Consider the following 26,136-nt stretch of genomic DNA (forward strand, 5'->3'; position numbering starts at 1 on the left):
GCACGAAAGTATTTTTATTCTCCCCCCCCCCCCCCCCCCCCGTCACAATAAAATCTTCGCTCCTTACGCTGACATATAGCTGCCTATACACAGCAAACGCGGAGTGGGGTCGACTGGTGATTGAGAATATACAATTTTGCTCCTTGATAATTCGTTGGAATGATTGCTTCGGCGAAACTTAGTTGGGGCGCCCTGGATAATATGCCTCTGAATCTACCAGAAAGTGTAAAAGTTAGTTTACATTAAATACAAATATGTCTGACCTATACATTTCAGTGAAAACGTACATGACCAAGGCAGAATGATAATGCTGCGCACGTGGCGCCCGATATAGGGCTTCATCTTTGAGTGAAGAATAATCTCGGGGATAGACATTATCATTCGCATCGTTGACACTTTCTCTCGCGATCTGTTACTTACAATTTACATGTATTTGCCATAAAGACAGACAAACGCATGTTACAAAAAACACAAAATTTCGGGAAAAATTGATATCTAATCCAACATCTTCACACTGGTCACTGCACTGCAACTCCCGATTACAAGTGGTGCAACTTTCCAACCAATCGACTTGCGCGCCCTGGAATTCCGGAATTTACATATTGCAATACAATATGAAGAGGTGCATTTGTGCGAACACAAAGGCCATGAGCGTAAGTTAAAATATAGTTTTGACTAGATCTAGCCCTTGAAATTGACTACATTGTACCAATCCAGTAAATATAAACATCAAAAAAAAAAAAAAAATCCGGCGAAAATAGGGGGGGCGCGCGCCGGGGCGCCCCCTCTGGATCCGCCACTGCAGATTTTCTTTGTTACGAGAAGTCGAGGCACAAAAGTTTCTCGTTTTGTGCATCGTTTTGTTATGAAAAACCCTCCCTCCGTTCGCATTGTTGCGCGCTGAAATACCCACAGACTCTCCTCAAATATTTGTGTCGTATTTTTTTGAAAAATTCAATAGAGATGACATAGTTTAATGGATGAGAATCCTTTGAAAGTAGCGTTGTAAAATTTTGACTCCTTTTCAGGATTTTAAAATGGACTTTATCTCTCGCTCTTTTATCTCTCTCATCTTTGGATTGTATCGCTGTCTGGGTTCATTTTTTTATTTCTTTTTTTTGGCAGCGAGTAAACAAGCTATCGTAGTCTGCGATTATAGTCAATTTATCAGGAAAATCAGATCTAAAATGTGTGATTTTATTGCCAAACTTCTTTCGATAGAAAATCACTGGATATATGAGGAGCGGATCCAGGATTTTTTTATCAAAGGAGGGGCACATTTTCCCGAGGAAAATTTGACAAGCAAAAAAAAAAGACAAAGGGATTTAGCCAACATTAATGGTACTTCATCCACGAAAAAATATTGACAAGAAAAAAAAGTATTTACTTTCAAAGGGGGCACACTTCTATTTTAACGGCATTTTTACATTACAAATTTTAATTTTGCCTCTCAAAGATTCATACGCAAAAAACCTATATGTATGAGGACATGCCTAGAAATATTTTGCCGAAATTATGCAAAGTTTTGATATCATAATTTTTTTATTCCTTGTACGATTTGAAATTTTCAGCGTTTTTTTTTTTTTGTCTGGTTTTATTTTATCTTGTCAAAACATATTATTTTCAACCTAGAGTACTCCTTTAATCACTGCAAATACCTGCTTCGACTCACCTCGAAAATGACAAGTGACAAAAGCATAACACCTGAGTTTTTCTCTAAAGAACCGGACTATAAATTGGCTTTGCTCGCCAATTTTGGACTCAGACCAGATGATTAATATTGGAGATGATTTCTCCTTTCCTCTTTATCCTGTCTCACGTTCATTTAGAGAGAAAGGGAAATGATGATATGATGTCATACGTCACGTGACTCTCTCGGGTTTGGACAGATATCAAAGGTCATTGACCGAGCTTGGGTAAGTGAGAAATGAATTAAAGTGAACTTAAGGTGAACTTCCCCTTTAAGACTGTTTTGCTTGTTTTGTTCAAATTTATTTCATTTCATTTATTGATTTTTGCAACATTTTTCATAACAAAATTCTGGACAAGAAAATACATATCTGAAACTTGACATCAAGATAATGAACAATAATTTTGTATATAAATCCTCAAACATATCTTACATAAATGAAAATCATTAGGTGGTATTTTCTGTTGCACAATAAATAGGATGGTTGCACGGGTCGTCACAAAAGCAAAGCTTGAAAACGTAACAACCCTGGTATTTTTGCGTTCAAAACACAAAAGAAAATACATGGAATAATTATAGGCCTAAAGACAAATTTTCTTATCAATCAATTATCAGATAAATACAAGAAAATTGTTATGGAAAATAACTTCTGAATCGCTTTTCAAAATTATTAGGTGTGAATGCATGGCCACGTTATTATGTCTTATGAGTTGCTATGAACGATCGTTGCATTCTTTAAAAGATTTTAGTATTTTAGGAGCCATTCCTTTTTCACCTTGTTTTCTAAATAACTCTAACTTTGCTAACCTGATTTGTTTGGAAAATGTCATTAACCCACTTTGACACGCTGCCTGTGGTCACTGCACGACCAGATCTAAAATCTTATTATAAACTAGTTCCCGTCACATTCGAAAGGTATAAGCTGAATAATGGTCAAGTTTGGAGAAGATTTTATCAAGCTTTCATAAAGAGTTCAACCACGATAATTTGGCCTTATGCCGTAGATTATCAAAGAAGAAAATGTTTTATTTTTATTTCATTTGAGAAACTAAAAGTTGCTTCAGTTTTGGAAACTTATGAAATTGTTGTCAGACGAAAGAGAAAATAGGTCTGATCCTGTTGTTTTATTCTCAACATTCAGACATTTGAAGATAAGCTATGTACAACGTCATTTTACGTTCTGAAGTGTATATAATAATACTTGTGTTCCGTTATTCTAAAAAAGAATATCCTCAGGCCTTTTTTCACGGCAGTATAGAGGGCGTTTGTCTCAATTGATATTGGTAGGAAGAAGTCGGAGAAATTATGTATTTTTTATAACACTTTTTATGTTTAATTTATTTACTGGAGTAATGATTTTAGTTTGAGCCCAAAATATTATGATAAATGATGATGATGCTGATGGTGACGCTGATGATAATGATGAAGATGAATGATGATGTTACTGATGATGCAGAATGATGATGATAACGATGATGATGACGATGAAGATGATTATGTAGGTGGCGATGATGATGATGGTGGTGGTGATGATGATGGTAATGATGACGGTGATGATAAGGCTTTTGCTGATAATGGCTATAATACTGGTGATGATTCACACATAGACTATTAATTACGGGAGAATTACATATTTCAAGTAAAGAAAAAAAACGACCCCCCCCCCCCCCTCTAACTAGATCGGTGTATGATGGCAGACGGCCATCGGACATCTAATTCCCAAGAAATGCATTCTTACACTACCTAGGGAATTAAGGGTTTCCCCTCGGTATAGGTCTGGGGTACCGGATATCATGAAGGCGCTCATTTCCTGGACCCCTCGATCGCCTCTGACTAATGCAACAGTCAAATCAGCGAAGCCGAATCCAAACCGATCGATCGGTATGTTATTGGTAATATCGTAACAGTTTTGATCGTGCTAGAATCGGTTCTGTTTGTGTGACTGTGTCGTAAGTAAATTATATGATGACCAGACGGTCTTTGTTAGTTGACATCACGAATTTAATTTCATCCGAGACTCGATTATCTGTCTCCCTTCACAAATGCCGCAGAGTACCGGGGATGGCGGTGGGGGGGGGGGTTATATAGCCACCACTCCCTTTTTATAACCATGTGCAAAAACGTTTTAATAAACATATTGTGATCGTATGCCTGCTCAGACCCTTATACATTTCCGAGCTGATACAAGGGCTATGAATTGCTTTTAAAATAACAATTATTACCATTAAAGATATATAAAAAAAAACAGTTTTAGCACATTCTACAATTGATTTAAACTCGGGGGGGGGGGGGGGGATTTCCCTCCAGTAAAACATTTTAGCTCAAGAAATTGCATTATTAAATGTGTGTTATGCGTAAAGGTGATTCATATTTCTTTGTATCGGGAGTGATGAAAGACATAAACTTTGATACCAAACCATCTGTTAATAATATAGTTCATAGCACCCCCCTCCTCTCTTTATAACGACCCTGTTACACCCACAAATGTAATAATCGCCCACAAATGTAATAACGCCCACAAATGTAATAACACTTTACCCACAAATGTAATAATTTTTGATCGCCCACAAATGTAATAACACTTTACCCACAAATGTAATAACGCCCACAAATGTAATAACACTTTACCCACAAATGTAATAATGCACTTTACCCACAAATGTAATAATGACTTTACCTACAAATGTAATAAATTTGAAGTGATTTTTGGCGAATTCGTTCTAAACTAATATCCTATAGTAATGCGTTCATATAGCACAGAAGTTCAAAGTCTTTTTTTCCAGACCCGGTTAATGAAATATTACAGTACAAGTCCAAGTCTTTTTCCAGACCCGGTTTTTCAAAATTATAATATACGTCCAAAGTCTTTTTACCAGACCCGGTTGTTTCAAAATTATAATATACGTCCAAAGTCTTTTTTCCAGACCCGGTTAATTCAAAAATTATAATGCAAGTCCAAAGTTTTTTTTCAGACCCGGTCGTTTCAAAAGTTATAATATACGTCGGTGAGGGGTAAAGACAACACTCTAAGCCCAAGCATTTTAAGTGGGTTTAATTTTGAAGATTGGTCTCAGCTGTCATTTTTTTCAATATTTCTTTATCTTATAAATAACCGGGTCCAGACGAAAGACTAAGCATAATACTCATCTTATTCCACAAGAATAAGAATATGAGTCTTTTGTTTTTAGGATTGTTTAAATCATTTTTAAATCAGCGGGTCTGGAATGAAGACAACGCTCTAAACGTGTGCTTTTCTACATGCATTGTCTTAATTTGGAGGATTGTTGGTTCTTAGATTCGTTGTTGGGGGTTGAGTTTTATTGATTTTTTATTCTTGAAATAATTGTGTCTGGAGGAAAGTCGATCTTCGACAATCGGTCTTCATGTTGTTCCACAGTAATTAGATTATTGGTTATTTGTTTTAAAATATTTTTAAAAACTATTTTATTTTTCAAATAGTAACCAAGTCTGTATAAAGGATGTCTGCTTTACCCACGCGTTATTACAATGTTTTGTAGGGGTAGTAGTATTATTTTAAAAAAGACATATTTTTACTGGGTGAAACTTTGTAAATTTGGTCTTAGATTCGAAGTTTTTCAGTTACTTTTTTTTAATAGCCGGGTCTGGAGGAAAGAGTACGTTTTAAAACTCGTGTTATTCCACGAGAATAAGAATATAAGGTCTTATGTTAGAAGATTTTTTTCGTAACTGTTTTAGGTCTGGAATAAAGACAACACTCTAAACCTCTTTTAAAACAGGTTTTTAGGTTGAAGGTTTGTTTGGTCTTAAACTTTGATTTTTTTTTTAATTCTTACTATTAGCGTTTTTTTGAAGAAAAAAATGGTCGGGCTGAAAGACTACGCTATATATCCAGCATTAATAAGATTATGGGGTCTTTATACTGTTTTTAAACTGTTATTCATAATGTTTAAATAACAGGTAACCGGGTCTGGAGAAAAGACTACGCTTGATTCTCAATTTACTCTTAGTGCATATAATTATTCACAATATACACCGTATAAGTTGAAACAACAACAAAGACATTAATTCCACCAGTTTTAATTAACTGGGTCTGGAGAAAAGACTAAGCTCGATTCCCATTTTTTCCACAGGAATATCATTATCGTATCTTAGTTTGGACTTATATTATAAATTTTGAAATAACTGGGTCAGGAAAAAGACTTTGGACTTATTAAAATTCTTGAAACAACCGGGTCTGGAAAAAAGACTTTGGATTTATATTATAATTTTTGAAACAACCGGGTCTGGAAAAAAGACTTTGGATTTATATTATAATTTTTGAAACAACCGGGTCTGGAAAAAAAGACTTTGGACTTATATCACAATTTTTTAAACAACCGGGTCTGGAAAAAAAGACTTTGGACTTTTATTATATTTTTTAAACAACCGGGTCTGGAAAAAAGACTTTGGATTTATATTATAATTTTTGAAACAACCTGGTCTGGAAGAAAGACTTTGGACTTGTACTTTGATGTTTTATTAACCCGGTCTGAAAAAAAGACTTTGCACTTTTGTGCTATATGAACGCATTACTATAGGATTTTAGTTTAGAGCGGATTCGCCAGAAATCCCTTCAAATTTATTACATTTGTGGGTAAAGTCATTATTACATTTGTGGGCGATCAAAAATTATTACATTTGTGGGTAAAGTGTTATTACATTTGTGGGCGTTATTACATTTGTGGGTAAAGTGTTATTACATTTGTGGGCGTTATTACATTTGTGGGTGCAACAGACCCCCCCCCCCCCCCTTCTCACTCACCTATAAACACAACCTGCACAATTTGTATTATCCCGTCTCTCCCTCTAGCTTTCTTTTTCTCTCTCCCTTCCATTCTTATACTCTCTTCTCTCTCTCCCTCTCCCCGCTCTTTTTTCTTTCCCTCTCTCGCCCTTTGTTTCTCTCTCATTCCCTCTCTCCTTTTGTCTCTTCCTCCTTAAAGATAATTGACCAGAGTCTATGGCCCGTATTCTGAAGTCAGGTTTAACTAAAAGACCACGGTCTAACTCTGTGCTAAAATTATGAGAAGCCAAAAGTGTCACAATTTTTTATATAAAGTTGTATGATTCCTATGTTAACTATGCTCTTTCCTGATTCATTGAAGGTGAAGACAATTATGAAAGATTTGAGAGACAAATGAACTGAAATATGATACCTCTACTGTTTGTGATTTACGTACCAATTGGCTATTCATACTTAAACCACAACTTGAGTCAAGTTAAACACGACTTCAGAATACGAGCCTTTAACGAGAAGTTCTGGGTCTCATCTGACAATGTTACGATTGATCCGATCAATCGCAACTATGGACGGCCAGCAAGGTCAACATCTATTATGCATGTTTGTTCAAAATATTTTCTATCTATGATGTATATTCATGCAGACATTGTTTTCTTGAAAATTCACTGTGCTTCTCTTTGTTTACAAAGGACACTGCAAATTTCTGTTAGAAAAAATTATGGCATTGATGGATTTCCATAGAGTTATGATTGATTGGATCAATCGTAACTCTTTGTAAGACGGGCCCCTGATCTGCTTAACTAGCATGAACCCCATCTGAACCAGTGATGTGTGACTGTCCCCTTAGTCTATAACAAACCCACACAGACACTCTTACTTACAATAGAAGGAATAATTAATTTTAATACAAAAAACATTGGAGGGCTCCTTCCACTAAGACACATTTAAAAACACATCATTTAAAGTCAAAGAAATAGAGGATAAGAATGAACTTAAGAAAGCAATGAAACACTATGCTACGGTCACACAAACAAAACCAACTACATGTACATACGGTTTATTTTCAGTTGGTCTAATGCCAATTCGTCCAATTACCAACTCATCTAATATCAACTGGTCTACCATCAGTTTGTCTACTATCAACATGGTCGAATTGCCATTTGGCCCACTCACCATTTCGTCTACTAACCATTTTGTGCAATAGCCAGTTGGTCTAATTGGACGAAGTGTTAACTGGGTGAAATGAAATGGGTATTAGACTAACTGGTTATGAGACAAAATGGTCATAGACGAAATGATGATTAGACAAAGTGATTCTTGGACCAAATAGTTGTTAGACAAAATGTTTAAGGACAGAATGGCATTTGACCAAATGAAGGTAGACCATGTGATGAGTGGACGAGTTGGCAATAGACAAATTGGCATTTTACCCTCCATGCCGACCAATGGTATGCCTTTGGTAATTATGTGATAAATTCAGTCAGTCTGGAGTTAATTTCACTTGTGTAACTGCATCATTTGTGTGAATCCATTGCATTTGTTTGGGTTATTGTCAATTATCATGTGTTAACAAACAACAACTGCTAGTCTGCTATTAGTGATCTAAAACAGTTTTGATATTGCCATTTTGGGATATTTAGAAAGAAATGAATCTACTGAAGTGAGGGTGAAACATAATAGAGCAAGCTAAACCGAAAAGAAAAATTGATTTAATAAAGAACAGAGAGGAATCTATTTACACTTTCAGAGAAATCAACAGGATAGTGAAGGTGGAATGCAATATACACAGTGAGTTACAAAGAAAAACAATTTCTAATCAAATTCTTTCTTGGAAATACTTGTGGTCATACAATTTGCTTGTAAGTCTTGGATCACAAAAAAGGGGGCTCCAGTTAAAGTCTCTGGATCAATTAGCTCATTTATTTGATAGTACTTGCAGTGAGTAATATTGCTTGCCATAATTGATTACCTTTGGGGTCATAAAGAGAAAGGTTTTCAACTACGTTTTGAACAGTCCTAAAATAGCAATCTTTAAAAATGTGGAACAATTTGCAATGCGATACCAAGAAAATTATTCCAGACTTGAGATAACAGGGACTTTTAAAAGTCAAAACAAGTTTAAAAGCAGTAGAATCAGAAGCCAAACATACTTCTAATAATATCAACTGTCCAACTTGAATTTGCACATGTGAACAATTGTATCATAAGCTAATGAACTCCAAAGGCAACATAACAAATGTATGAGAGCCATCTTTTAGCAAGAATTCTGCTCAGTGCCTTTGGCGACTTATCCTCCCATTACTTACTACAACGGTGAATGCAAACAAAGCCGCTATGTAAGGCACTGAGCAGGACTACTAAACGATGTTACAATTTTTTTTAATAATACATAATGCCACTCTCTGAACATAGCAAATTAAAATACTTTCTCTCAAAGAGTTGGCCATTCTTTTAGATGGCATGGATATGAAAATCCTTTGAAACCTTTCCTCTTCTTCCAACTATTGTGATGGAATTGACGGAACTGAATTTGTGCTTTTAAATCTATAGTGCTTGGTACAAATATTCTTCTATAGTTACAACAGTAATATTGAAGGTCTGAGATAACTTTTTGATTCAAACACTTTAAAGGAGGAAATTTGTTTTTTTTTGTACAATACGTTTGTTTAGAATAATCCATTTTATAGCTCATAGGTCTATTTTCCAAAGAAAGAACATTGCAGCATTTCAGGGTTAATCAATGTCTGTCGTAACTAGACCGTAACATATACAAACACGGTAAGAATGAAAATCGATTTTTCCTTGATGTTTCAGGCTACAAGCAGGGTGCCAGTATAACACTATCATTGAATCATCAAACAAATGACCTCTCACAGTGGCCCATATTCTGAACTTAGATTTAAATTGAACCATGGTCTAGGTGTGTGATTAAACTATGGAAAGCCAAAAGATGTAGAAAAAAAATTGCTTACACAATATCTCTATCAAGTCTGCTGGGCTCTTCCCCTTTGATTGCATGGGGAATAAACTCCTTTAGTTATTATTCCAAGACAGTTACAATAATTTGATGAAATGAACATCTACTGTGACACACTAGGCAACCAATTAAACCTCAGATCGCAGACGCCACTTAGAATTGACACGAAAGCCTGAGAACCATGTCAAATGAGAGCCTGAAAATAAATTGCTTAGCCCGGATTGAGGCTTACCGGTAATTAAACCTGAAAAGTGACTTCCTCATTCAGATTTGGACCATGGCTAATGATAATCCAGTATTGAAAATATGGGTCAATATGATTGATACCTTGGCATAGGGCACGAAAGCCAAATCAATACTTGAATGTGAATCAGGCGATAAAGATTCATCTTACATATCAAGTTCAACATGTAAAATAGGGGAAAAATAATCTTAGGAGGTGACCATACTGATCCCTTGTGCCTTATTGTCCCATCCCTCGACTTTGGCTGACTCTGAATCACAACAAGGCTCCAAAAATAAAATGACAAAATACATTAAAAACGACCGGATCTCTCCCTCTCTCTATACCTATCGTCTCTCCCTCGGCTTCGACTCCGGGATCGTGATCGGCGCTTGGGTGACCTGGATCTGCTTCGGCTGCGCTTCTTGCGCTTTCGGCGGCCGTAGAGTTCGCGACGGAGCTCCCTGGAGATGGGTTTGAGATGCATGAAGTTGCAGAATCCTCCACGGGTACATTCACTAAGAGGAAATATAAGAAAGGGTGGATAGAAACATGAATTAAAAGAGACAAGAAAGTAGTTGCAGTAAACACTGATTTCACAAGAAAGTCAGTAAAACCAATATTAACTGTCACAATGTCATCATGGATCTAGATCTGGAAGTTAGTTACACAAATTGAACTTAGTGAAATCATAAAAACTAAGCTGAATGGCAATCACACTGATAGGGGATGGTGAATTATTATTACTTGGAAAAAGACCCAACATCGTGCTTGAAATTTATGCAGGTTTTGCTAATTTCTAGGTAATTACATAAATTAATCCAGAATCCATTAGCACATTATTTTTATTGTACAAATAGGCTAAATACGAACACGTGGATAGTCATTTGATTGGAATCTGTACAAACTCATTTTTAATATTAATACCACAACTGGCATTTATATGTAAATTGTGTGCTATATACTGTTAATCATTTCAACCTCTTGGTTGGTTGATGAAAAGACCTGTTGACAATACCATCTCACTTTATTCAAACATGATACAAATAAGATGAATGTGGTAATAGAGAAAATGAATACCTACACATGTGCCAGAGAAATTCTATTTTGAAATTGGATACTATAATTCATTGCTCTATTTCATCCCTTCTGACACCTTTTACCTCATGACTAATCAGATATTACTAATCAATATGCATGCATGACTATAAAGTTTGAAATAGATCAGTCAATTGGTTTTTTAGTTATCACAAGAAAGAAAGAAAAAAACGGATTGGCTGACTATCCCAAGACAAAAGCATGATGCCTCCACAACGACCTACATGGGCAGACTCGCAGAGGCAGGAAAATCGACTCTTAAAAGCTCATCATCTGTCTTTTATTTCTTTGACAATTACTTACTATTAATCTGTTGCATACTGGAACTAATTTGTTATTGTACAAAATCTATGAGAATTGCAGAATCTAAAGTCAACAGGTTTAAAAATCCATTGATTGCCCTGGTGAGGCTTTAAAACTTCAAACTTACCCCATCTCGTACTGACGGCAGCAAGCTTCCCTAAAGTCTGTGACAGGTGAAAGCTCAGCTCTGATTGGTTGACGGTTGAACCAACGATTGTTCAAATCTTCCACTGCTTTCTCTGCATCCTCTTCATAGCGGAACTGAGGAATAACAATAAGAATTTCGTTAATTCTTTGCACAACAAATATTCTTCCGAGGGAGTGATCATAAAACAATTCATGACTGAATATTTTCTTTGGATCTTGCTTTACTTGTGGCTTATTGCACAATGAATACTGGTTAACATAGTAATACTTATAATAATAATTGGCATTTATATAGCACTTTATCAATCTACGACTGCTCAAAGCACTTCAAAAGTATTATTACCCGGTCACTGTATTCATAGAATGATACATTTCATTGTTTATAATGACCTCTGTGAATTACCTTTGACCTCAGGGCCCAAAAATATACTCGGATCAACATCACTGCATGCCTAATAGAGTTCAAGTTGAGTCATAAAACAATCCATTAGTTATTGTGAGAACATGATAATTTCCAGAATACACAGGTAATGACTTCAAACCCCAAAGACTAGTCGGATCGTTATCGCCGAACTTTATTTTCATATTTCTTTCTGGAGTTTTATTTTGACTTTTGTTGCTGGGCTTTATAGCAGAGTTGTTGATTATCTTTGCTGAACTTAATTGACAAATTTTGTTCCTGGCTTTTATTTTTTTATACTTTTTTCTGCATGGCTTTATTGCAGAGTTGTTGCTGAGGTTCTGGTACAACGTCTCAACAGATCTGACTTACCTTGACATAAACGTTACCAACCAGATGATCGCCGAGGTTGTCACAGACGTTCATCTCCTCAATCTCACCGTACTTCTGCTCCATCTCCGTGAAAACTTCCTCAAAGAAATCATCAAAATGCTGCTGGACCTCAACGTCACTCAGGTTGGATTGGTCTACTACGACACAAAAATAAAGATCAATGCAGTGTAACACTTAGCCTTTAGGAAATTCATTGTCTGATGGGATATTCATGTTAGTAGTCAATGACTGAAAGGGAGACTAATAATTTTTTTTTTATTAAAGTCAAATTGATTCATGGGGAAAGAAATACTTTTTCAGCCAGGCACACTCCTAAATTCGAGCCGTAGAGGCAGAATATAAAGGGCAAATTATGAGTCTGATGCAGTTGCATGAAATGCCAGCAATACATCTGATTAGAAAAACGCAGTCACTGCCTCCACATTCCTGTTTTGCATTAGTTGCTTTTTTCTTTTTAACCAAACCGTATATATTTTGCAACGAAAAAACTGCCATCAGACATTTATGCAGTCTTCAACATAAAAATTTTCTCACATTTAGCGTAACAGCCAAGATGATAATCTGCCTCTGCCTACACAATATAAAGCCTGAAAAAGACCGAGATGAAATAAGCAGTCAGGGCCTGATATCGGGCAAATGACTGTCATATCTGCAGCTCAACAGCCTTTATACCGATTGCTAAATACTTACCCATTCCCGTAGTGCCTCCATCAGCTGACTGTGCTGTGTTTGCCGGGTTGTGATAGATGTTCTGGATCACGATGGTCTGGCTGAACGTGGGTTTGTTGTGGAGGCGGGAACAACGATCTCCATGGCGACAAGCTCCGATCTTGAAATAGAAGGAGCAGTTGACTCTGTAGGGAAAGATGATTAGAATGGGGGTCAGTGAAAGAAATACATAATCACCAAACAATTGAGGTTTTTCTAATATGAACTGAATAAAGAGCCTGAATAAAACTTTGCAGCACTATATGTCTTTGATAATCCTATTTCATAGTTCATTTAATGAATTTTCTTTCCATTCAGAAGGAAAAAGGTATATTTAATGTGCAAAAACCTATTCACAAAACTGTGGGAAATCTAGCATCAACAGAAACCAAAATGGCTGTTGTTCATTCTATGACTCTATTTAATTACAGAGAACTTATGGAAGCACAAATAAAAACATATAAAATAAAATAGAAAAACAATAAACATTTGTTTGGCAACCTTCATATTGAGCCTGCATGTATTGAATTCATTTCCTTTTTAAATAATTACTAGTAAATCCTTTGTACAAAACAGTTTGTATGAGATTTAAAAAAAAAAGATTAAAAGAAACTTAAATAATAAACCTTTATGGCTTTTTTTTCTTGTCATTTGAGTTGGCAGAGATCTAGCTGGCTAAAACCGATATTGTAAAGATAAATAAAGCGTGGACTAACAGGGTCAGACTGTACAGTACCTTAGTGTCTATTTATTGGACAAGCTGGACTCTTTGAGTTTTACAAAGCTAGCATTCATGTACATCATTACAGTGAAAAATCATGAATGCTAGTAAATGAAATCCAACAATCTATTACTTTATATTAGAGCTGTATTGGGTTAACACATCTCTTCAGTGTATTTAGAAAAGGATGTTGAAATACTCAATTAGAGCCCCTCATGATTGTTTCACTATACACTTACTGGTACATTGCATGCATTTCAATAATCTGATGCCTACAAGTATGTTTAATACACCATGACCATACATGTATGAAGGGGCCAACATTAAGCTAAAATGGCTGAATGCAGATTGTTTAAATACTACAAAAATAACCCAAAACAAGCTAAGGTAAAAATGCCAAGATCTGTATTTCGTTTCCATCTAGAACATATAACTGCCTACATATACATGTTTCATTCATTACACCACTTTGACCAAATATTGGTATTTTCTAATATTTTACATAAACTACAGCTATCTTTGATTTGAGCTATTATTACAGAATTCCACACTGAAGTATCAATAATTTATTTGTTGTCCATGTTGTGTAGTGCAAACTATCCCAGCAGAAATTTAATATATGTTAATTTTGTCTGATTTTTGTTTCACAGCTACGGTGCAATGTGCATTGCATTCAGTCGAGCCATTCTTCCATTTAAAACATCCTGTGTACCAATTATCATTTTGTTGTTAACAACTTTATTTTGAGAGTGTTACTATCAACTTCATGTATTAAACAACATGCTTCTTAATATTTTTCATCAAAATAGGAATTCATTATCCAATTAGACAATTTCTGGCTACCTTATTTTCGATTCGAGCCATTCTTACATGTAATGCATACCCAGGTATCAAGAATTTTTATATGTTGTTACCTTGTGGTGCAAATTGAACGATTCCCATTGCAAGCGCAGAGATGGGGGTTTCAATAGTCTAAAGCACAAGAGATCAGAACAAGACAAGACCGTTATAGTTTCTGTTTGGGTAAAATTAAAGTCTGTCCGTGTCTTCGCTAGAAATGCTAGAGGGGAGAAATTGCACCATTCTCTTCAATTCTATAAAATGATTCAATTCCTGTAGTGTTTTACTTGCTTAGCTTGCTTTAGGAAAAAAAGGAAAAAAAACAATAACTTTATCATAGATCTGTAAAAACCTGATTAGCAGTAGGTATTTAAATCTGTAACAAAACAATTTTCAATGGAGTTACGAAGATGATTTTCAGATTTTCATTTTTCTACATGTAAAAGCTAGGAAAGAAATTCTAGATATGTCCGGACTTGTCCCATGTCTTGTGCTAATAAAATTGCTATATGGAAAGAAAATGATGAAAGCAAAGAGTAATACACCATACCCTATTATAAACCTATAATGGAAGAAAATAGATTGCTGCAAAAAAATAAATATGCAGATTGTGTAATATTTGTTATCCCCTGTGCTATAAGCTGAAAATAAGGAAAAATTACCATGCATTTTGACTGCCACCTCCTTACCTATAACCTAAAAGAAAATGCAACTCTGTGAGAGAAATAACACTGGCTCTTCTAAAGTCTATGGAATGCAAACTGGGGGAAAAGTTTTTGACTTAGTAAGGAGAAAGTAGCATTGCACACGGTTGCCTGTTGCCAATGCAAAACCTACAATGTAATTCTGTAAATGAAATATCCTGCAGAATTTGTTGTCCTAATATAAAAAAAATAAATCAAATGGCTACACATGCTTGTCCACACAGAAAAAAGCTTCTTGAAAGCAACACAAAAGTTGGTGTGCTAGAATATCTAACCTAAAATAAATTGCAAAATTGATGAAAAAATGTAAAAAAAAAAAAAAAACCACCAGGATCAGAGCAATAGGTTGATTTGGAATGAAAATTTCAAATAACTTTTTACTACAATAGTAAAGAAGACATACTTTACATTGCAAAATTCCTACTGAGGGGGGGGGGGGTGGAATTAAATAAAATGATCTTTTTTTCACATGTTTTCTGTATCTACAGACAAAATAGTGTCTTATATCATATTGTATTAAATTAGAGAAGAACAATTTTGAAGAAAAAAAGTGGAGATGAGCACAGTACATGAAGATATACCCGCAAAGGTAGCTCTGTGAAAGAAAGATTCCCAATAAATTTCATATACCCAATAAGCACATCAAATTATGAAATCTTTTTTTTATGAATGACTCATTTTAAAAACAGTTCAAAAATGAAATCATTTGGTTTTTCTTAAAACATCATACAGCATCTTTTTGAGATCGAGACTGAATACTATTGCTTTAACCCTTCAGACATTTATAAACTTAAACCTACAAGTTTTGGAACTATATTGTTAAAATAAATGTGAAAAATCTTTGAGTTCACTTTCAAAAGATTCAAACCAATTTCCCATGCATTCATCTTCAGTCTTATAGTTATACCTAAATTGTTCAATAGATCAGGGAAATTCCACAGGTTACTGAGGTCAATGGACAAGATAGAAAAAACATCGTTATATTCCATATCATAACAAGACCATCCAACATTTATTTTTGTTTTGGTACTTAATAAGGGTGAAATGATCCCCAGACAAATAAAACCTTGAATACCCATGTTTCCTGTTACTTACATAAAACCCATGTACTGCCCTCCCAATTCTTGATTCACAACTGCTCCAGTACAATACACAACAGTTGGAAAGAGTTTCATATGCACCCCCACTAAAAATAACAAAAGATTGTTGAGACTTCCGGTTTGTTCACTTCAGATTTTTCTATCATTTTTTTACTGCTGCGCACCTTGATTGGGACTCTAACTCACCTCGATTTGTCTGCAGTCAAGACCTTTCCCGCTATGCTAGCGAGAAGCGCTGATACCGGATGAGGTACAGTATTTTTACGATTATCAGCCGATAGTTCGACTAGTCTTGACCCACTGACCCTTTGCTCACTAAATAAACCGATGTCTATGGACAATTACACGCACTAGATCCTGCTCGAAATTTGATGGAATAAAGTCATATTTTGGTATTTCCACTCCCCCATCATATATGTTCTATATTAGGGCTAGATATATTATTCTGAACCTTCTCCTTGTTTTTATTTTCAATTTTAGTGGGTGGTCCATATGGAACTCTTACCCAACAGTTCTCACTTCATCATCTCATGCATGTACCTGAGAATAAAGACACTTCTAAAATCTTGTCATTCTATTGTTGTCAAAAAAAAAAGTAACGACGGAAAATTTGACAAAGCCTAAGCCTATGTTGGTTTAACTTTTAGTACACATAGATCTAGTAAACAGAACTTTAAAGAATTTTTGGGGCTGATATGCATCTGCTGATTGCTCAGCCAGAAACCATGCAGTGCAGTGTTTCCTTTAGTTATGTTAGTTTTGAATTTGATAGGCCAAGGCTATCGCGAGGCTGAGCAAACCAAGGATCGTCCTAGCGCAGCACCTACGTACAGTGTATGGTAGTGTGACCTTAATTTGTGTGTTACCTAATTTTGCGCATGGTCGAATATCTCAATATCTATCTTGAAAAACTGATATCACCAACAGAAAGAGTGACTTCAAATTACTCGGTATGATAATTTTCTTAAAGATAAGGTCTCTATTTGTGAAAATATTGGCAAAACATCTGCAAATTTTGTTTCATTTTGGGTCTGCTCCGAGAAAATCTGATCTTCCTAACAAGCATCAAGAAATACCTGTTTGCAAGCAGAGGTCTCCAAATAAATCAGTAAAATGTGGTACCAACCAAATTTATGGAATTTAAACCTCCATCTGATATAATTATCTTATCTTTGTCTGCTTGATTTCTTTTCTAAATCCTTGCCAAACGATCGTGCGCAAATTAAGGTCACACTTTTTTGCGACGCTTTTTCAATTCAGCTGAAAGCACACTAGGCCTAGTCGATCGCCATGGAATTTTGAGATCGCAATACCGGCGAAACCCTTGACCTACTTTATAATTCCGTCAAGCAAATTTAACTTTAGGATCTTGCCTTCCGTTTGGTATTATTAATGATATTGATTAATTTTGTGTGACTGTGACTGAGCTGTGAAAATTTTTTGATTGAAAAAATCAACTTGATGAAATTTTTTTTTTAAATCAATGCGCAAATTATGGTCACCCCATCATAAACACAGTCACACACACAAACATCACTGCAATGCCTTCAGCTCTACTACAGACAATGGGGCCTGTTGCATGACGAGATGAGCGATACGTAGGAACGTCCTAGGACCATTCTTCCGAGATAGGAAGATTGGCGACAAATCAGCGCTTTCCGTTTCACGAAGGCAATTTTGTCTTCCAAGTTCGCGACATCGTTTTATATCGATAGTATCGGAAAAATATTTAGTCTTCATCGTCACCTGAACCTTTTATTTAGGAATGACGAGTTTTCTTAAAATCATTTATTTCAATAAAAAGAGATCAAATGATGTTTTATTTATTACTGATTGTAGAATTGATGTATGGAGCTTACTTTATGAGGTAAAAAGAGAAAAAAAATTAAAGATTCACAACATAACTGAATAAAATCGAAATTTTCATTATTTCCCTTATTTAGAACACGGTGTCCTTTTAAAGACACCTTTCATTGATATTTCAACGAAAGAGACCCTTGCCCGATATAAAAATTGATTTAACTTAGTAATTTAGACATTTTAGTAGTTCAGTATTCTATATTTTATAGAATACTTATATATGATGACAATTTTGCAAATTATGCGTTAATATGTTATTTGTTGAGGTAAAAATAGGGTTTGAATGGTGTAAACAAAATCAACAGTGTCTGATTGTATGAGACTAAAAAGGAAAATATGAGAGGCTGCGTGTGAAATATGTAATTTATTTAATTTGTTAGATATAACGCAAGAAATACAAATGTGAGTGTTTAGAGTATAAACATACCTCAGTTGCATGATGAGTATCCGAAGACAAGGAAAATATGAACATTGCTTCAAACATGGCCAAGTAAATAAAGCAGTGCTATGCAATAATAATTAAAACCTAGAAAAAGCTGTGTAATCCGCAATGGAAAAAAATACCGTTAACCGGAAATAATGCTAAAAATTACAACGATCATAAACGTTGGTCATATTTAAAGTTGATCACTGAATTAATGGAAATTTATATAAGAATATAAGGTTTAAGAATATACAAAATATATATAACGTGATTCTTTTGGGGCCTACCCTGCGATTTGAAATGCGCCTCTTCGTATGGACTTTTCATAATCTTTTCTTTGTGAACTTATCTTCATTTATATGATTGTGATGGATTCGTAAGCTATGGGCATAATCTGTATCTTAAATTCAATTAGCTATTTCTGCAAATCTTTGTTTTGTTACATCTCAAGTTATCCCAAATCCATTCAAGAATTGATTTATCAAGCTCATCAAAAATAATAATTATAATGAAAATGAATAAAAACAAATGATTTAGCATGTTTAACATCTTAGTTTTACTTACATAATTACTTTTTAAGAAATTTGTTTTCATGTTGTTTATTAATCTATATTGAGAAAGCATAAGGAGTCAGAGAGGGAGTGCAGCCCATTTCATAGTTCAAGTTTATTTATTTTTTTAATCGAAAAGGGGTGGGGATAGGACGTATAGGGAGAATAAAAGAAAACATATTTTGAAAATATTTGGGCTTACATTACCCTCAGAGAAGTTAAAATGACTTCCGTTTTGGTCGTCTTGTCGACCTGAAAAGTGATGACAACTAGCAGTAGAGGCGCTGGTCCAAAAATTGGGATTGTCCCAGAAAACAAGGATATCCTCATAAACCAAGACAAATCATGTCTTGATAAATTGAGACTGTCCTTGTTTATGGGGACGTTTTTTTTTTCACTTCCCCCTACGGGACAAAGACAGCAATTACGGAAATTGAGAGTGCTAAAAATAGATTCAGTGACCTCAATTCCCCCAGTTCACCGTCTATTTTTCATGACTTACCGTCTTCCAATAATCTTGTTATGAAACCTGATATGTTTACATTGACTAGCACACTTGATTGGTGTCGGCACTTGACAGGTGAATGAACATTCCTAGATTTCTTGTGTGAAGAAATCCTTATAAACTGAGACAGTCCCTGTAAACTGGGACGATCCCAATTTTCTGACCAGCGCCTCTACTGACTAGCCCCCATATAACAAAATAACTTGGCGCCATCCCAGATAAAACGCATCAACCCCCTAAAAAATATGTTTAAAGGTGATATGTCAGTGTGGCTTGCCGTAACCGCATTTTCTCTCATTGCCGACGGTGGCGGGCGGTGTGCAAAGAAGATCATGCCTACGTAGGACATGTCTGGAGGTGTCTTTCCAAGGACCATTCTTCGTATCGCCCAAAATCGGCTTTGTGAAACAGTTGAGCGATATCTCGTTCTTACGTAGAACGGTTCTACGAAAGACCATTTCATGCAACAGGCCCATGGTGTACTGTTAATGTTGTTCTGCGGTATAGTGCAACTGCACTGCATGCTGCATGAAGGCTGAAGCTGGTCTGGCGCTCCGGCTCACACACGCAGCAGCACCGTGCACGGAGCCGCGTCGAAAAAATGACGGCTTGCCTTTGCCTTTGAGTGAAATTATTATTCACCAAATTGCTTAGGTCACACTGTATCTTTTGAAAAAAACACATTACAAATAATGAAAAAAACACTCTTCACATATCGACCACTCACTTAAACCATTAGAACCCAAGAAATCGGTTAAACTTGATACTTACTTGTCCTTTTCAGTGCCAAAAATGGATGCAAGATATTCAGCCATTTTGGCAAGCGAGTAATGTCATCCTCGATCTATCATTGTAATAAAATACTTTTTAAAAAGTATATTAATCAAAATAATATTCATAAAAAGTATTTTAAAAATCCAAAATAATTGAAATAATTTTTTATTTCACAATGATGAACTTGACACTTTGCTATTAAAAAAACATAATCAGATGAAAAAAAACACACGACTTTAGATAATTATGACATGCCAAATGTAAGGGAAGAGATGTATTCCAATCATAGAGATAGTAGGGGAAGGCGGGGTAAGTTGAGCATAGGGGCAAGTTGAGCCTCCAGCCCCAGGCCAATAATGAATGAGTCAGACATTGTGGTAGTGTCATGTATTGATGACCCATAGCATAACACCTAACCCCACCACATTGTTTCCATCTTTGACACAAATAGAAGTTTTTTTAGAGGGAAAAATATTAATTTCAGCCGAAAAAGTAAAAAAAGAGTGTGAAATAGATAAGTGCTTTATAAACACACATGTCTTTAAATATAATAAAGACATGATAACAACATTATTAGTCCAGGTATGGATCTTCATTCTTGTCATAGTCTTTTATATGATGGACGCATAATAAATGAGTGGCCCTATTGCACTTAGTTCGGACTGGGGTAAGTTGAGCCAAACTGCATGGGGCAAGTTGAGCCATGGTAATTCCTATGGTAATGTATCTTTAAAAAAAAAACCCATAAAAATCGACTGAAATGCAGGCTGAAAGGAGCAAATTTAAATGACTGCTCTTTTCCTTTTACAGGATGTTAGTATTTATAGAGAATTAGCAAGTGAAAAGACTTTTAACAAAAAGTTGACATGCTGGTTCTCCCCCTTCATTTTGCACATAGTTTTTGTGGCTCAACTTACCCCAGAAGGTGGCTCAAACTTACCCCATATTATGGGGCAAGTTGAGCCATTTGACATCGTTTTTGTCAAAGGTCACGGTGACTTTCAGTGTGGGGATAGAAATTTATATATAGGTGGAAAATATTTCAGAAGAATGAAATTTCAAGGCAATATACTTATTTCGACAAGATTATTAATAATATAAATTCTAACATGCAAAAAGCAAAAACTGTCACAACTTAATTACCCCGCCTTCCCCTATACATCTCTATGATTCCAATTCATAGGCCTATATGTTGTCTCTGCAAGGTAAATTTATTTTGGCGCTGAACTGCTGATATTTTCTTCTTTTTCTCACTGATTTTTATTTCTTTTTTATTACTTTTTGACTACTTATTCTTTTTCATTTCCTTTATTTTCTAACGATATAGATTGAACGAAGAAATTATTCTGTTTTTGAAAAAAAAGGAAAGCAAATGTACAAGGCAACAATAGTCAAAACTGACTAGTTTGCCTATTCAAAATAACAACAACAACGTTGTCTCACCTTTTCCTTGCTATCTCTAGTTTTCACCATACTTTTATTTCCTTTTCGATCCCTTTATTTTTTTTCTTCCTCTTTCCCGTCTTCTTTTTCTCTTTTCTCTCTCATTGTTTTCCCCTTTTACTGTTCTGGGATCTTCCTCATGTGGAAAATGGCTATAGCCCTATAAAAGGTTGCATCGAAACCTTTGCAGTTTCAATCTATCTGTTTATCTTTAAGAATTGTAAAAAAAAAGGAAATATTTTTTGAGTTGCGAGTGTTGCGTCGGGTCGTGACTGACGTGAATGGCCTGCAGGACCCCCAAAATGGTCACGACCCGAAGGGCCCAAAGTAACGAGACTATAGTAAATGAAATTATCAAAATCTATCTCAAAATAATATTTTTATATTTAATATTGAATTTTTTAATGAGGCTACGCTTTGGCTCTCTGTGTGCCATTATCAGGCCAGTTAAGTTGGTCATTCATGCTACCCATAAAACCAATTTTTTTTAAGGGAAAGAAATCCAACCATTATAGGTCCAACGCCCCTAACAAGGCTTGCATCTTTGTATAGTTTATGCAAATAATTTTTTTTAATGCATATTGTAGGTCCGTCGTATATACTGTACAGAAATAAGCGCAAATTTCAGATTTCCCAATTTGTTGATTGATCAGGCGATCGAGTTAGCCAAAACCCACAAAAAATTGTTTTGTCAAGTCCATCTCAGAAAAATGTTGATTTGAATCAAGAAAAGAATCAGACAAGCATAATGCTAAAAATGCATCAAAATCGGAGGTAAAATAACTTTATGACATTTTAAAGTGTTGCTTATTTATACGAAATATAAAGCACAATTCATTCCCATATGCAAATGAGAGAATCGATGATTTCCCTTACTCACTATTTCTTCTGTTTTCTATTGTTTGAATTGTACAACATTGCAATTTTTACAGATTTGACAATAGGGACCAAATTGACTGATCCATAAAATGCTTAACAATGATAATTACACATGTTCAGGGCGAAATAAACTTTGTTTCACATGACAATAAGGAGAAAATTAGAATACTTCATATTTCATATAATAAAATACAAAATAAACAGTGAGTGAGTGATGTAATCAGTTCCCTCATTTGTATACCGGATGTGCATAACTATTTTGTGAAATTGAGCAAAATCTTAGAAATGTCATAACTTTCTTATTTTACATCCGATTGTCAGTGTTGAGCTTGTTTGATTTATCTCTTGTTATTCAACTCAACTTCTTGTTTTATATGCTCGAGGGGCCCCAGTATGACGTTTGTGACAAGAAGTAGCTTAATATATGTCCCGAGCGAGCGAAGCGAGCGAGATAAAAAGCACATTTTCATGAGAATCTAACATGAAGATAGATTTTGACGTGATCTCCATAAAAATATAATACACTTTTGCTTTGCTTTTCTTTCTTTCCTCCTTTTTTGTGAGGTTTTAGTTCTTTTGGGGGCCATATTCCAAACTTATCCATACACAACTGTGTTTTACTCTTGATATTAAAGCCATTTTAAACCTTACAGATGGCCACTAATTTTGATCAAATTGTATAAGTATATTTATATATCTTTCACACAACACATAAATTCATTGCAGTTGTGTACCGTTATCATCAAAATATTTTAGGGGCACATACCATAGCAAATGTGGAGAAAAAATGTAAAAAGTCGCCAGCGAGCGAAGCGAGCTAGAAATTAAAATTGCCTTTTAAAATGTGAAAGATTTTACATTATAGCAAATATCATGTCATACATATTTTTTTTCATTCATCTCATTTCACTGCCTCCTTTATTTTCTTTTATATCCCCGGGGGGGGGGGGGGGCACTTCCATTCACAAGTGGATACCATGGGGTCTCGAAAAGCACCCTAAACACGTAATTTCCACTTTTTTATTCTGAAAATGCACCCCTTAACAAGTATTGGCGTGTGAAACCCTACCCTTAACAAGTATTGGAAACAAAACGATATACTCTTGGCAAATATTCCCTGAAATGAACCCCTAAACAAGTACAGGAATGTTTTATTGTTACGGGTCCTTCGGTCGTCGGCTTTACCTTATTTGGTTTAGTACGACCCCTTCTTCTACACCCAGTGGCGTAGCTACGGGGGGGGGCCTGGGGGGGCACGTGCCCCCCCTGAGATTTGGTGTGCCCCCCCAGGTGCCCCCCCAGAAAAAAATGGCAGAGCAAAAAAAAGAAAAGAAAAAAGGGAGAAAGAAGAAAGAAAAAAAGGAAAAGAAGAAAGACAGAAGAAAAAAGAAGAGGAAAATAAGAGGAGGAAGACGAGTGAATGAAATAATGTGAGGGGAAGACTTGCAATTAAAAAAAAAATTTCATGTTACTATATAATTTTTTTGCTGGCACTTCGCGCCATAATTGCCTGTTCGATGGGATTCATATCTTGCTCAATATAGGCTGATATGGAGCAAGTTTTGAAGTCAATATGCAAAACATATTTTAGCTCGGACATCGAGCTTTCATTATTTTTTTCATTTACAAATTTAAGTGCTCTGTAAAATGTCCGTTTTATGGTCTACATATCAGCATTTTAAGCTCACGCTGCGTGGTCACATTGTTTGATTTGCCAAGTTCATATTGTCTACGTGTATTCCATAATGTTCCATTAAACAAAATTAATGTATTCGGAATGCCGAGATTTTAGGTCTAAATCTAAAACATGCGCGATAGGCTGCATGTTCTTTATTTAAAATGTACTTAAATTATCAAGTTTCACATCAGAATATCAATAATTGTCTGCTCGCGCTTCACGATTGCATTATTAACATGATTAATGATACCCAATTGACTATATCCTATTTATGACTTACAAAATATGAATAGAGTGTCCCGCTTTTAAGTCTAAAATCTCTTTTTTTTCCTCTCGCGCTTCGCGCTCGCATCAATTGTTTAGTTACATACCTATCCCATTAATTAATACACAAGGTGCTTAGAATGACCATTTTTAGGTCGGAATATCAAAAAAAATTTGCTCGCGCTTCGCGCTCGCATTATTGAAATATATACCGTCTTCGTGGGTAACTGTAAGCAGTTCTTAACAGGTCCCTTTTCGATAATGCTAGAACAGTTGATAAAAAATCTGTTCGCGCTTTGCTGTCGCAGCAACCATAGGGCATACGAATCTTGTTCAGGATCACACATAACATTGCCCAGAAATTAAATTTTCAGGAAAAAATACATTTAAGTGTAAAAAAAAAATCGCTCGCGCTTCGCGCTCGCACTTTTTATAAGGCTTATGAGATTTTTTAATGTTTATGTTGTTTTATAAGAATAAAACTAATAAGTGACTGATATAGGTGAAGAGTAATTTCGGGCCCCGTCCCCTATTGGCGAAAGTCGGATCCGCCCTTGTGGACACATACACACACACCGGAAAATGGCCGGTGCCCCCCCCCTGAAAAAGCAAGGACCCCCCAGTGCCCCCCGGGAAAAAATCCTAGCTACGCCACTGTCTACACCTCGCGCAAATCGGACTCTAAACACGAAGTGTTGGGGCAAAAAGGACATCCTTTATAAAACATTTGAATTTTGTTTTTTCATCCCCGCAAATTCGACCCTAAACACGTAATTTTCCTAGCGAAATAGATACCCTTTTTTCATTATTTTTGTGTTTTTGACACTCTTATCACGTTACGTACGTAACGTGCCCTATCGTGAAAAAGACATCCTTTTTACGTGTTTTTTTTGGTCGCGCATGGTATCCACTCGTCAATGTAAGTGGCCCCTCCGGGTTTATATCCTACATAGGGTTTGGATCCTGTATAGTGATTGGTTCAAATAGCATCATGTGACCGAATATATTTCAACTATGCATGTTGCGTGACGTCAGACCTCGATATATTTTTGGATATATCGAGGTCTGACGTCATTATTTCACAAAACTGGATATTTAGCGCTGATCTCTCCAGTGATATTTAGCTAAACTCGTCCTGTGATGCGTCGGCGCAGGCACTAATCTGCGTTCCCCTGAGCGCGGTGGCTCGGAGAAAAGTAGGTAATTCAACGCAAGTAACCGGACTTTGCAAGCTCAGCGCATAGATTTTGGTTATTAAAAGTAGAATGGTCCCCAAGTAGAATATATCAGGCGTTTCATTCGAAAGCACAGTGGAAATTATCAGTCCTCGGTTGGACTGGCAAAACTACTATATTTCCCTCCGGACTTCGCCCCTCGGGAAAAATAGTAATTGCCAGGCCAACCTCGGATAAATAATTCCACTATACTTTATCAAAGCCTGATATATTTGTTTATTATTTCCCTTGGCTGTGGAACCACGTATACCCAGGCCCCTTCCCGTACGTTAGTACCTCACCAAGCTTATTGCAGGAAGGGTCCATATAGGATCCCGTTATAGAGCCCTTTAAAGGTTACAGATTGAATAACCCCCACTGCACGGGTCTTGACTCTTGGATAGGGCCCCCGGTAGCTTTGGAGATTTGGCAAGTTTAGTGATCGACTTTTAATATGACATTATGCTATATACAATCC

General features: G+C 35.8%; 1 protein-coding gene and 1 long non-coding RNA gene across 3 annotated transcripts; one reads left to right on the top strand and one right to left on the bottom strand.

Annotated features, from left to right (window-relative positions):
* Positions 1-1,631: 1,631 nt before the first annotated feature.
* LOC121420331 lies at positions 1,632-12,062 on the top strand. The gene is made up of 2 exons (XR_005970742.1): positions 1,632-1,916; positions 11,926-12,062. It is a non-coding gene; the product is annotated as an uncharacterized LOC121420331 (long non-coding RNA).
* On the bottom strand, positions 7,330-20,267 carry LOC121420330 (splicing factor U2AF 35 kDa subunit-like). 2 transcript variants are annotated; one of them, XM_041614917.1, is made up of 5 exons: positions 20,178-20,267; positions 12,684-12,847; positions 11,973-12,130; positions 11,181-11,314; positions 7,330-10,170 (listed from the first exon to the last, which is right to left on the bottom strand). In XM_041614917.1, the coding sequence occupies exons 1-5, from the start codon at positions 20,219-20,221 to the stop codon at positions 9,966-9,968; spliced, it is 705 nt and encodes a 234-aa protein (XP_041470851.1). In that variant the 5' UTR covers positions 20,222-20,267; the 3' UTR covers positions 7,330-9,965. The 2 variants fall into 2 exon arrangements, with proteins under 2 accessions (XP_041470851.1, XP_041470852.1); XM_041614918.1 differs by having other exon boundaries at positions 11,973-12,127; positions 20,178-20,221.
* Positions 20,268-26,136: the final 5,869 nt, after the last annotated feature.

Source organism: Lytechinus variegatus, chromosome 8, assembly GCF_018143015.1.
Source record: "Lytechinus variegatus isolate NC3 chromosome 8, Lvar_3.0, whole genome shotgun sequence".
In the NCBI taxonomy this organism is placed as follows: Eukaryota; Metazoa; Echinodermata; class Echinoidea; order Temnopleuroida; family Toxopneustidae; genus Lytechinus; species Lytechinus variegatus.

Excerpts from the sequence above, each read along its gene's own strand:
- LOC121420330 (XM_041614917.1), bottom strand. The coding sequence starts at position 20,221 with ATGGCTGAATATCTTGCATCCATTTTTGGCACTGAAAAGGACAA. Across the intron at positions 11,315-11,972 it reads TTGGTAACGTTTATGTCAAG|TTCCGCTATGAAGAGGATGC; the intron begins GTAAGTCAGATC and ends GTTATTCCTCAG. Across the intron at positions 10,171-11,180 it reads TGCCGTCAGTACGAGATGGG|TGAATGTACCCGTGGAGGAT; the intron begins GTAAGTTTGAAG and ends ATTTCCTCTTAG.